The sequence below is a fragment of the Prionailurus viverrinus genome, chromosome B3 (assembly GCF_022837055.1).
Source record: "Prionailurus viverrinus isolate Anna chromosome B3, UM_Priviv_1.0, whole genome shotgun sequence".
In the NCBI taxonomy this organism is placed as follows: Eukaryota; Metazoa; Chordata; class Mammalia; order Carnivora; family Felidae; genus Prionailurus; species Prionailurus viverrinus.
In genome coordinates, this window is record NC_062566.1 from 113,647,680 (window position 1) to 113,661,533 (window position 13,854).

At 45.0% G+C, this 13,854-nt stretch overlaps 1 protein-coding gene across 5 annotated transcripts in view; it reads right to left on the bottom strand.

The window, feature by feature from the left end:
* Positions 1-13,854, bottom strand: part of DPF3 (double PHD fingers 3) — a 258,505-nt gene that overhangs the window by 46,898 nt on the left and 197,753 nt on the right. For 4 of the 5 annotated variants that reach the window (XM_047862552.1, XM_047862556.1, XM_047862554.1 and 1 more), the window contains exon 8: positions 8,559-8,687. In XM_047862552.1, coding sequence (XP_047718508.1) covers positions 8,559-8,687 — 129 coding nt within the window. Of the gene's footprint in view, positions 1-4,267; positions 5,651-8,558; positions 8,688-13,854 lie in introns of those variants that run through there. The other variant, XM_047862553.1, reaches the window with a different exon arrangement.

Here is a 13,854-nt window from a genome sequence, read left to right on the forward strand (position 1 = left end):
TATCCTACCCCACAGGATTGCTTTAAGAATCATCATGAGATAATATTGGTTATATATTATGATAGGGTAAAAAAAAAAAATCCATGTGCTTAGGATAGAGAAATTGATGCAGAGATTCATGGCAACAAACTCACACAGGGACTGAGTCCAGAACCCAGAACTTTTTATTTCTACTCTAGGTTTCTACTCACTAGATCAAAAATGCCTCCCTCCAAAAGTATACAACACAATTAACTTCACTTCCGAAGGCTAAACCACATCTCCTGTGGAAAAATTCCTAATATATGAGCCTGTTCAAACTTTTAAGTACAAGTTCAAGATCATATTCATCAGATGTAACAGGAGGCATATTGGGATAATATTAATTAATTTTATTCCACCATGAAGTGAGTACCTCCAAACAGCTTTTAGTTCTCTCCCCGAGTAATGATCTTGTGTTCCCTCAAGTGCTATATAAAGGCAATCGCAGGCTGCAGCCCATTAGGTGCAGAGAGGGATGCACAGTAAGCAGGAAGGTTTAAAGGGGTACAATTGATGTGAACATCATATTTTTATTAAATCCTTCTCTCTAAAATACCAGTAGCAAGTTGCATTACTGACTTTAAAGTACCTTTAAAAAATTAAATGCATATTTCTCACTCCCTGGGTTACAGAATACAGAACCCGATTTCTACAGTCTCAGTAACAGAAATAAAGGATTAGATTGTTCTAGGCGGGAAAAAACATCAGACAGACAGCAAGAGTCCTCACTTTTACATCAACAGTTCTCCCCAGGGGATTTGAAGGTTGTAAGAAATTTAGAAAGCTCTATATCTTTGGTTCTCCTATCTTTGGGTTAAGACTAAAAAAATTAGGTGACACTTCTGAAGCATTCTGGGTGGTGCTTTCCTGAGCTGAGGACAAAGGAAACTAGTCAGATCGTTTTCATCTTGATGACTATTTTTTTTTTTATATGGAACTTGAGCAGTGCTACACATTTAACAAAAGCAACAACAAAACAATAGATGTGTTCACTGCTCACACAGCTCTTGCAACTCCTGAGGTCACACACACACACACACACACACACACACACACACACACACGGGGGACTTCATTCCTAATAGGCATCAAGAGGGAATGTCTAGAAATGATGGTTTTGAAGATGAGTTCTCTGTGACATTCTGCACAGAATTTTAACTGGAATTGTACTTTGGGTGGTCTAATTGTCTACTCTTCAGGCTTGAAATTGCTTTTAATAAGGTTATCTTTTAAAACTGTATTCATTACAAACATCCCTTTCTTTGGTTGGACCTGAGAAAAAGTGAGGGATATCTATCTATCTATCTATCTATCTATCTATCTATCTATCTATCCATCAGCCATCCATCTATCTATATCTTCCCCTCTTTGAGGAAGTATTCGTTGGAAAAGGAGTATTAGTTGAAAGAAGAGCCAATTAAACCATAATCAAAGGAGGCATTATAGTTCCAGAAAAAGCTCAAGGAAAAGGATTACAAGCAACTGTAGGAGCTATTGGATCAGGCTCTAAAGGAAAGGGTTGAGAGATTCACCCAGTTAGCATAAAAGTTGGAAATAAACTTCTTCTCCCAGAATACAGAAGCACCAGAGTAGCTCTAGATGAGAAGGATTATTTTTTATTTAGAGACAGTGGATGACATTGTTGGAAAGTATGCAGATTGAAATAAATAACTACTTAAATGGCATCACGTGAAGCTGCCCATTCCACTGAAGTTCTGAAAGCTTTCATGATGTCCGTGTCTCCATTTTAAAATAAACTAATGAGGGCGCCTCGGTGGCTCAGTCGGTTGAGCGTCTGACTTCAGCTCAGGTCATGATCTCGCGGCTCGTGAGTTCGAGCCCCACGTCAGGCTCTGTGCTGACAGCTCAGAGCCTGGAGTCTGCTTCGGATTCTGTGTCCCTCTCTCTCTCGGCCCCTCCCTCGCTCATGCTCTGTCTCTCTCTCTCTCCCAAGAATAAGTAAAACATTTAAAAAAATTTTTAATAAAAAAATAAAATAACGATATTCAAACTTCAAAAATTATAAATAAAAAAATATTAACCTATCTATATTCCTATATTCCATACATAGGAATGTGCAAGTGGCAGCACAGAACAAGGGTAAAGGAATACAGGTCCTGGAGTCAGGTTGCCAGGGATCGAAATCTGGCTCCTTATTATCTGTGAGGGCTTAGGTACATTTCTTAACCTTATTACTAAGCCTCAGTTTCCGTATCTGTAAACTGGGGCTAAGACAAGCACCTACTTCCTGGGGTAATCATGAGGATTAAATGAACTATCCTAAAGAAAACACTCAGAAAATGCCTGATACATAAATATTGGCCATCATTATGTAGAGAAAAGGGGAGAGAGTATAACATCAACCATCAAGGCATTTGGAAACCCATGACAGCCAGCTCCCCGCCTCCTGTGCCTCCTCTGAGTTTCCTTCCTTCACCTTAAGACATTTGTCTTCAAAGCCACGTTCATGCCACTCTCTCAAACCTCACTCAACCTCTCTGGATTGATCTTTCTCAACTGAAAAGTGGAAAACTTGAACTGGGTCATCTTCAAAGTGCCCTCCAGTTCCTTTTTGTTTTTTTAAAGGATGTAAATTCTGACTGAGTCTGTTGGAAGATACTATAAGCAAGGTGAGACAAGAAGCTCAGGCAATGCTACGACACATTACTACGCTTGGCTGGCCACACCAAACGAGAAAGATGAGGACATCTACTACCCCCAAAAGGAGAAACTGAAGCCCAAGCTCTGCTAGTAAAATTAAAATAGATAAGCAATAGCCATCCTTGGATAAATCTTTCCATGGGAGTTTGCCTTGTGTAGACAGTTCATTTTGGTTCTCCTTCCGAGCCCCAAGCTAGAACTCCGAAACTAGGTGGCTTTTTGTAATTTAAATTTAGTCGATTTTTTTTTTTTTAACTTCCAGTTCAAAGGCAAGCTGTCATTGAAAATTTTAGGACTACAAACAACTATACGGATTTCAGATGATAGTATAGATCGGTTGGACATATTTTTATTAACTTGGAAGCTCACACTTCATCAATGAGAGCAAGTTACAATGCTATGAATCCAACAGCTAAGTCAAAGTCACAGAACAGATGACAAGGAGGAGAATGACAGGAAGAGCAGGCTGCATCCTCAGCAGAAACCAACTGGAACCAACTACCTGGGCTTTTTCACACACGTGAGCATGCAGGAATATTACAGCACAGGAGGTTTCTTCCGTATTTGCTAGGAACAGGGCCACACGCAGATGAGGCAGAACACCCCCAAAGTGGGTGAGGTTGTTCTGTCCTCTCACAACTGAGAGCAAATGCCCAGGTCAGCTCTTACACATTTCAAGCAGGAGAAAAGTAGGAATCCCTTCCGTCTCAGGCTACCAGGGAAGCACAAAGAGTCCATTTGTGGGTTTCTTTGCTTAGTCTTTGCTTTTGTTCGGTTGGTTTGTTATTTTAATGAGAGGTCTAATTCAGAAAGATTTGCAAAGCCCGGATTGTCAGAGCAGATCTTCCCAAACCCTTGCAAGCAGCCTGTTGCCTGGGCAGCTACTTGGATCTCCCAACCCAAGCCAAATGGCAGTGCCCATGTCTCTGGACCTGTGCTCCCATGGAGGCTGGAGACCCTGACCACACTGATCCGAAGAAGTTCAGAATCTTCAGATCAGCTCAGCTGAGTATTTTCCTAATCAGAGATCCTCTTTAATTTGGACTCATCCCCTTGGCTGTAAAATGGGAAAGTGGAGCAAGGAATAGCACCCTGGACATGCAGACCCCGTATGGCCGTACTCGCTTCATTCCACCCGAGTACAGCAGCCAGCTCCGACCTCCGATCCCTGGACTCCACCTGCCAGGTGCAGCCAAAGGAGGCAGACTTAGCCAAGCACTTCCCCCAGCCATTTTCTCTGATGGTTGAAGCCAGAAGCCAGGAGCCCACCATTCTCCGTACAGGGCCCATCCCATCGTCCAAGCAAGCCTCAGTTCCCACAAGAGGCCCGGGCCCACGTGGGTAAGCATGCACACACAGAAAGCAGAGGGCCAGGCGGAGGACACGCCGGTAGCCACACCCACGCTAACATGGCGATGGGAACCCAGAAAAACAAAAGACAAGCCGGGGGGAGGAAAAGGAAAGAAAGAAGGGGAAAAAAAAAAAAAAACGATCAAACAAAAAACAAACAAAAAAAAACCAACTATGATGGTTTTGCCCTCACTGTAAGACAGGCCGGCTAAGACATACCTTTTGACTAGGACTGCACAGCTGTTCGTTCTTGGGACTGCCGACAAGGTGGATGGTCTTCTCCATCGCCCCAGGGACCTTGAGCAAGTGTTGCTTTGGTTTATTTCAGGAGGTGCTATTGGAAACATAAAACAAAGTGCCTGGAGGGCACTATAAAAAAAAAATAGAAGAAGAGACACGGGAGACTTGATCATCCAACGGGAATTTATGTTTGTAAACAGGGGCCAAGGGGAGAGGGAAATATACTGTGAGGTATCATTCTTTCTTCCATGAGCGCGGCCTCGGGTTGCTTTGTCACCGCTGAGTCCATGACTTTCTGTTTATATTCCATTCCTGCATTTGGAAATTGCTCTTCGCCAGGAGGAAAGTGAGGAAAAACCCAGCAACAACACCACAGCGGCTATGCTGGTGGAGGGGAGGAGCCCAGGAGGCGCTGGAGGGAGGCCACACGCGGAGGCCCAGACTTCCCAGGAGCTGCTGACATTTTCTCGCAAGCAGGGAGGAAGATGGAAAGGTCAGGGAGCAGAAATGGGGAGGGGGTCTGCCGTAGGGAGCCACACACTCCGTGGGGTACAGAAAGTGCCATCATCTGCAGGCGAGGAAATCCTCCTGACTAGGTGTCCTTGAATCAACCCCTCCCCCAGCGGCTCTCTCCCAAGCAGGATATCACTTCAATTGCTTTGATTTCCCTTCGCTCTCTCTCTCTCTCTCTCTCTCTCTCTCTCTCAAAAAAAGGTCCATTTCTAATAATAGCTAGAATACATAAATAATAATTTTTAATGTTATTCGTTCTTTGTTTCCAAACCCAATGTTCCTCCTCTCTTCATTTTGCCAATAAATGGGAAAACTGAGGAAATCGACTCTGCTCGTGTCAGAAAGATCCCCTCCCCCCCAAAGAGAGACAATCCACCTAACTTCCCATTTCTATGGAAAATAAACAGTACTTCATGATGCCATCTCTCTGAAGGACTGTTATCCTGCTCTTTTGTTCTGCTTTGTTTCAGTAGTTTGTGCTTCGGTTGTACATACCCAGAACAGAGGGGAAGGGGGAAAGGATGCGAGGAAGGAGACAGGAGAAAGCAAGGATGGAGGGAAAACCTAAAGTTGACTTTCATTGAAAAAAAATATATATCAGACCCAGCATAACGACCAAAGTCAGAGGGTGGCGGCTAGTCGCCCAGAGAGTCTGGTCCGTGGGTTTAGCAACTGCCCTTTTTATCTGCTGTGGGTGAACCCCGGCCACTGCGGCGTCCTCGGCAGGAGCGAGGCTCTTCCAAATCGTCCTCATCAAAGCCGTGGAAAGTTGACGTGTCACTTTCTGATGTGGAACCGAATAAGTCCTCCGTGGTGCGTGCTGCGGCCGCTGCCTCCTCCTTCCTGCCTTCTCCTCCCAAATGAGCTGACATGTATGATGAATATATCAGCACATGGGTTAAGCAACAGACAGCATCATTAATACTCTTATTACATTCTTACAATGTTACTCTTAATAGCAAGATCATAAACCATTTCACACCAGGAGGGATTAGCTGGGTGTATCACCTGGTGATAGGGATTTAGGGTAACGGGACAAAGCCAGCGTTTCCAGGGAAAAGGATTCCTCCCCCTCCCAGAAAAGCATCATCTCTACCAGAATATATACGTCCACAGCTCTGACAGCGACAGATTCAACCGTGGTCTTTCTTTCTCCTCTTCTGTATGCACACATATGCATGCACGCTCGCTCAACCCCGCCCCAGACAATGAGTTTCCTTGGTGGTGTTTAAGCCTGGTTGGTATTTCTTTGGTGTTTTCGGTTGGTGTTTCTCTTTGAACATTGTGTGTCCTTCACTTTGACAGTCAGCTTTACAAAGGTATTACTGTCAGATAACCCATTCGAGGTGGTTATTTTTATTTTTATTTTTATTTTATTTTTATTTTTACCCGCTTCTAATCCCATTGTTTCCGCACCCTTTCAATTCTGCCCTTACACCATGTAGTTCATTTGCCCTGAAAGCACGAAGAAGTTGGAAAGTCTGATAAGTGGTAGGTAGTAAGAAAGTCTCTCATTTTCCTTAACGACTGGAGGAAATTTCTGTGATCTGCACCTGCATCCGTGAGCATGCACATATACAGCTGTGTGCCCACACGTGCACGCGTGCGGGTAAACACACATACTCCAGCCGCTAAACATGCCCAGGTCTTAGTTACTCCAGAAAGTCCAGAGTTGTCAAATCTGCCTCAGAGCACTAAAAAAGCAGGAAATAGAGGTTTGTAAAGCCTAATAAAATACAGTATCCTGAAATCTATAAAACTCAGGTTTAAACTTATTCCCCTTGTAAATGGGCCCCAGGACTGCCCCCAAATGAGGTCACGATGTTTCACTGATGGTGTCAATTTCAGGAATCTCACTTTCTCCCCAGGAAACAGAGGTAGTGGAGTAGATGGGAAGGGGAAGAGTTTTTCTGAGCTTCACAGTCTTCCTTGGAAGGACTCCAAGGAGGCCCTAGAGAAGTATTCGCCCACCTGCCTTAACAAGCGTATCTCATGGGCTAACGCCACCTGTTTACTCCCAAGGTATTGACTATTTCAGGAACATCAGAGTCAGACCTTGACTAAATCATCCACCAAAATTGGCAAATGCAATGAGAACACCTAGGCTGGTACCAAATGGCCCCCTGAGTCACATAGCAGACAGATCCTGGGAAGAAAAAACTGAATAAAGGCTGTGAGGAGAGAGGCTTTGGACAGACAATACCGGCTGCCCACTTTTGGTCCCCCACGGATCAGATTCAAGTACCCCATCTTTTGTAGGAAAGGAACGGGGAAAATTATAGTAGTTTGCAGTGAGAATTCTGAAGCCTCCCTCTCTAATGCACCCCAGACGCGTAACAGTCCGTCACATTCTGCCTATCACTCTGCCAGGTGACTTTGCTCCTGGCAATAGAGAGTCTGTCTGATCATTTGCTTTTAAAAAACACTGAACTGCATTTCGCTTGTTGCGTTTTCTTTAAGTATTTCTAAAACTATTCGTTTTCTTTTGAGTATTTAAAACCCAGAGTCCAGTGTCATAACAGCCCTCTCTTCTAAGCTGGCAACGGTAGAGTAAAAAGTTCAACATTAGGTATTAGGTTTGGAAAACAAAAGAACACAGACAGGCCACCCTGTCGGGTCCTTAAGAGTTCCATGAGGGTATGTGCAATGGAAACCATGGTCCTTTTTCAATTACTGATTTGCTACTCAAGTCAGTCTGGATCCCTAAACAACCCAAAACCCAAATATAAAAGGTTTGCAAGCAAGCAAGGGAAGAACTGAGTTGTTGCAGTAAACCCAGGTGTGGTCTTCTCAGTACTTCCCTTGGGACTCGGAGCAGGAAAGACCCTGGGGAGGAATATGGAAAGGAGCAATGACTTCTCACTGCTAGCACGAACCACCCAACTGAACTGTATTTCGCCTACTAGTCAGCAATGGATCAGACTAAAGATGAATCTGAGATCTTTTCTCCACCCTGCCTTGTGCTTTGGCTCAGCTGGGACACAAAACAATATGAAAAATAGGTAGCACCAACCAATCATGACCAGCCAAAAATAATGGTTTGGTTAGAATTGAAAAACACAACAACTCGAACAAAACTTGAAGACCTGAACTCATGTTGAGAATGAAAGGGTAAGACCATTGTCCTTTTTGGTCATTTTAGTCTTTGGAGAGGTTAAAGATGAAAATTTCAAAACACGCCAAATCGATTCCAGATTAGCCCTGAGAATACCTGTCCTTTTGCTCCCTTGATCTATCAGGGTCTCTTTTGTCTATTTTATATGAGAAAATGGGATGAGTGGCCAATGGAGGTGGTATTTACGCAGCTGCCCATGAGCCCAGGGGTCTCAGACTCCCGCAATTCAAGATGTGGCTGCTCTCCCTATGGTCATGCTTCCACGCTCTTCCAGTTCGCCCCCGGCATTTCCACAGAACAAATGCATCTTCTCGTTATGTGCGCATCATCCGACACAAGGAGGCATGTGGCCCCGTGCCTCTGTGTCTTTCCCGGACACTACCTCCCTGCTGTCCACAACACACACAAAGAAACAGCCACCTCGTGGAAAGGCCAGACACAAGCCAAAGACTCCTTTCCCTCTTTGCTCCATCTCAGGGCATCATTTTGGTTCTTAAAACTCAAAGAAGAAAAATATGAAAATGACCTGAAAACTCCTCTCCACTCAAAATCACCACCGTCACTTCTCCACGCGAGCCTTCAACTCCCACACAAGACAGCAGAGGGGTGCAAGTGGTCCTGGTCTATGGGCACAGATGCAGGTAGGGGCCACACTCACCAGAGCGTCCACAGTCCGCACAGGATACCAGCTCCTCAGGCCGCCCGCTCTTCTTGTTCATGTTAGAGCCCCCCAAGCAGAAGTCACAGTAGTTGTTGGGAATGACTGTCCCATCCGGTCCTTTCTGGGCTATAGAAACATTAAAAAAAAAAAATCCGATTTTTGACTGCCATGAGCTTCTACTGGCCCCTCTTCTCCCATGGCGTGACAGAATCTGCTCCGGAAAGAATATCAAGTCTAGGATATGAGGCCTTGTTACAACGAAGCGATTAAATTGGGCAAAGTTTTCTTTTTGATCCTCTTCAGTTCAACAGTTCTAATACCTTGCAAGCCATCCAGGGTTTAGTTTGATTTTTGCAATATTTGCAAAACCCATCTCTGTGTTTTTACAGAAACTACCCTTGCTCCTCTGATGGCATTCCCTGGATGAGCAAAGCATCTAGAAGGCCTACTAGTCAAGTAAACTTCTCTCATCACTGAACAATCAGCCCTCAGGGCTTAGGCTCAAACAGCAGGTAGCAACCATAAACATTGGTGGGATGAGAGGGAGAGAATGGCCAATGCCTAGGCCTTGCCCTTGGGAAAGATGCTCTTATTCAGGAGATATTCCTTCTGTCCCTGAAAAGAAAAAAACAAAGAAGGAAATCTCCTTCCAGGAAGGACACTGAGGATGCTTCTGGGCACTCTGATGAACATCTTGGCAGGTACACAAGGGTCCACTCTTACTCGGCCTCATCTCCCTAAAGTCCAGACTCATTGTCATGGAGAAAACTCAGGACTAGTTCATCGGCAGACTTCAAGCACCTAGAAATAGAACCGGACACTTAGCCTCGCCTCATGCCAAAGATAGGTTGAATGGTGAGTTAGTGAGCGCGTCTTGAGGCTTAAGATCTTCATAAGCCGCCCTTGCTGAAGGTCCTCATTCAAAGGCAAAGAAAAATCTTAGGACATGATCTTAAAAACAAAGCTTGCGAGAACGGCACCTATTGTCAAGCACTGAAATCATTCTCAGTTCCTAGGAGATGGCTGAAAAGGCTTGGACAGGTTTCTTTGCATGGAGAGAAATGCCTCCATTCTCCTGGTTTTCGATCCTCGTTGTGGAGATTTTTTTTTGTCACGTTAACACTCCCTGTTTGCAACTAAGAAGAAAAGTCTGTCTGTTTATGGGATCAGCCTAAACCACAGGGGTATCTTCTTCCTCACTATACCCAATGTCTGCTGCTATCTTTCATTATTTACTGGCTAACATTAATCAGGGTCCCGTAGGGTACAAATCTGTAAAAGGAAGCAGATATGTGAGCAGAAATACCATCCAGACAGTAAGTGATAAACGGATTCACCCACTTTAATATGATTCCCTCTGGCCTTCGCTTCCTCCATGCCTCTGCTTTGCCTCCAGGAATAGAAAAACTTACCTGGGAAGGCAGAAAGACAAAAGCTTGCAGAATTACATTATAGAGAGTTAATCCATTTATCAGTTGCTATTTGGATTGTTTAATCAGTTTCTAAGTCATTGATTTTCATCTTTAGGGAGGCAGCCAATTCTCTGCAAAAACGTGTTGGCTGTTGGGGACAGGCAGAGGAGTTGGCCACCCCCGTGGCCTGTTGAGTGTCTTCATCAAGGACTGTGTCTTAAAGACATGACATGTCACACAGAACGGTTTTGCAAATAATCTCCAAAAATCTCGCAAAAATGTTACTCTACAATTTTCATTGTCCAAGTCCAGAAAGAAGCTCCTTTCTTCTTTCTCTCTTCTTTGCCACCTTCACCATGTTTAGAACTCCCTTAAGAAAATCCAAGCATGTCTATGAAGCAAATAAACTCAGGGTTTTCCCATTATAGACTATCCTAAAAATCAATCCAAAAGTGAACAGGAAGAAGTGGGGTATATGAAATTAAGGGGCTGAGTGTAAACCAAAGCTAACTTTCGTCATTGATATGAACTAGACACAAAATGTGACCATGCCAGTCATAACTCAGGTAGCTTCCCGCATGAAAAGCGATCAAAGAATTCCACGTAGATCATCCCACTAAAAGTCTCAGGAACCACATCCTCACCATCTGTCTCTCCTGTACTCTTAAGGACTTTCTATTGTGTCAGATTTTCTCTCTTTTCACAAAATCTTAAAGCAACCAAAGAATCTGGTTTTCTCCAACACACTGTATGCCTTGCGATTTATGAGGATGAAGTAGAATATAGACTATAAGAACTCCCAGGTAATTCTTTACAATCTTCATCACCAACAGACCATTGGATGCCCTCATCGAATCAGGAACTCTAATACTGCAAGAATTAAAAATTCAGAAATGATCTAGTAGAGCAAAGCAGATAGTGATAGAGAAATTGGTCCTGTGTAAAAAAGCCAAAGGAACAGCATTTATCTAATGAAGAGGAGTTTCTGAGAAGACTGGATCAGAGCAGGATCCCCACATATATTTGTGTTGGTTGCTGGCCATACAGAGTGCCTGGTCAAGGGGGTGAAGAAGGTGCTAAGACCCCCGTTGTAGGCCCCGCTGTGTGTAGCTATGACATGTCAGGGCTGGGGGGGAGGGGAAAGGTATCATTTTAGTCTAGCATTGACCCAGTATACAAAGTGACAGTGAATATAAGACTTCATTTTCGGCAAAATCCTACTCTCTTCTCATAATAGTGAATTCAGAACTTCCTTTCATCTTGGTATAATGGTGTGGGATAAACTAATCAATAGCTTTTGCCTCTGGTCCTCTTATAGTTTTTGGTATTTAGAATTGGTTTCAGGGTGATTTTTCCCATAAAGTTCTCCCAACTCCCCAGCCAAAATGGCCAGTCAGGCCTTGGGAGGGCACTCTGTTGACATCACTTTTATGACCCTTCTCTTGTTTATACACATGTACTCCGGCCTCATCGACCTGTACTAAACGATCTACTCCTCCAGGTCGGGCACCATGTCTAACTCATCACCGGAACACCTACATGGCCTGCGTGCAGGAAATGGTTAACCACAATGTGTAGGATGAATGGCTTAGAAAAGGATGGCAGAGATGTGAGTAGACAGCCCAGTGACACCCCTGGGACATCCTCCTAGTGGGGACAGAGCACTGTGTTTGCTCGCCCTGTGGCAGAGTTATCTGTCGCTCAGAATATCATTCACTACATGGTTTATTTCCCAAATCCTCAGAGAGAAGTGCTGGTCCATGTCTAGATGGATTGGTCAGTCATCTGGCCTGGCATCAGGTCTAGCTCCCGGAGTAAACCAGAGTGGGTGGCTGAGGGCCCTGGGCTGCTGGAAGAATAACACTGTAGCCCTACTATGGTAGGAGAAACAGCATCCTGTTCACAAACATACAAAAAAAGTAGAAGACTGTGATTCATTGTCTCTTGAGAAGGGGACACCCGGTTGCTACCCACTCAGGCTCCCTCTTGTTCAATGGCTTCTTGAAAAGAAAAAGAAGCAGACATGTACTACGCTTCAAAACTGTGACAGATCTTATGCTGGATGCTTTACATACATTGTTTCATTGATTCTCACAAAAACTTTGTGAAGTGGAGATTATTTGACAGATGAGGTAACTGGGACTCAGAGAGATTAAGGGGCTGGCTTCAGGCCCGTTCCAAAGTGCAGGAGGGGAGATTCACCCCTGAGCTGTCTATGTCCCCAGAGACTCTCTGCCTCCTGGAAAGTCCAGAGGCAAACACTTCCTGGCCATACCTCGCATATAAAATATTTCATAAATCTCTTTCGAGTCAACTTGATTCACCCATATGTCAATTAGGAAGCCCAAAGGGACAAAAATTATTGAGATCGGCCTGATAAAAGCAGAAATTCCCTTTGAACTTAAATTTGATGTCCCTACCACGGTAATCCACGCTGGGTGATCCTGTTTATTGTCACATACTCTGTGAAAACACTTCTCCAGAGAATTCCAGAAGCTCTGGAAGGAATTTTTTCAAGTAAAGCTTACACCACAGCTGTACTGGCCTATGGCCTGACCCAGCCATGAGCAATTTCCTGGTACCGTGTATGAGATCATTATAAAAAGGATTTTACTATAAATAATAGGAAGCTCACCCAGACCTGGTGAGAGGGATTTAAATAGAGATTCTGCTTCTGCCTCTGGGAAATCGAGTCCCACTTTATAGAATAAGACAACAGGAGGGCAAAGACCCAAGTGGTATCTCAATGGCAACGTCCGTAAAGATGGATTTGGTTTTTCATTGATTAATGTTCACGGGCTGAGATCATATAAGAGATACGAGGGAGCTGCCAAGAAAATAAAGTGAGCCCGAAGAGTTTAGGAATTTACCTGGGGGAGATAACTCTAAAAATCTCAAAGGGGGAAAAAAATGGAAATCAAGAACAAAGTTCACGAAAATACACACACACACAAACAACAGAAGATGGGAGGGAGCATTCCAATCAAACCAAAAGAAAGGAAAAGCCAAGCCCCAAATAGTCTCCCCGCCACGCCTGGTAAAGGGTGAGCAGTCATTCTGGAAAGGTCTCAGTGTACACTACGGGATTTCTTTTTCACTCTGATCAGGCCACGTGTCTATGGCAAACAAGGCCCCGGATCTTCCCTAAAACTCCCACCCACACGGGGCTGTCTTCACCCCTTTCGGTCTGATTGCTGCTCTGACGTGCCTGCCCCTCATGAAAAGAAAGAGTGGCGGGGACGGCCTGGCCACCAGCAACATCCCCTCAGCTGGTTCTACCAAGACCAAAGCTGTGTCCCAAATGTCCTAGGGAAATAGGAAGCAAGCCAGGAGTTGAGGCTCCTCTGTGGCACATCCACAAAAGCGTGACTTCACATCCTGAGCAGAAGCTCAGCCGGCCTGCCAGGGCCTGGTGTGCACACGCACGCGGCCGTGCTCTGTGCCCACGACCCAGCGGCAGCCCAGGGACCATGTCTTCCAGGGCCTGCTAGTTGGGTGTGTGGCCCTTGGGGAGCCTGAGGGGCAGTGAGAAGAGCCCTCCAGGAGGAGCTGTGCCTCGCCCCTCTCACTTGCTCCCCCACCGCCCTCCACGGCTGACAGTTCCCATCCCTCCGCAGGGCTGACCTGTTTCCATGGCAACCAGAATCCTGGGCTCTGGCAGCCTCTGGTCTTGCCACCTGTTATTACTTCATCTCTCAAGTGTAAAGCATCCTAGCCGGTGCCACTTGGCTGTGCAGAGCGCATCTTCAGAGGACGGAGTAAAGAAAAGGGGAGAGGAAAGAGGGAGAGCAGAAAGGCAGCCCCAGGCTGGCCACACAGGACACACGGGACAGGCCGGGCTAGGGGAGGAAGGGAAGGCGAGGAGGGAGGGTGTAAGCCAA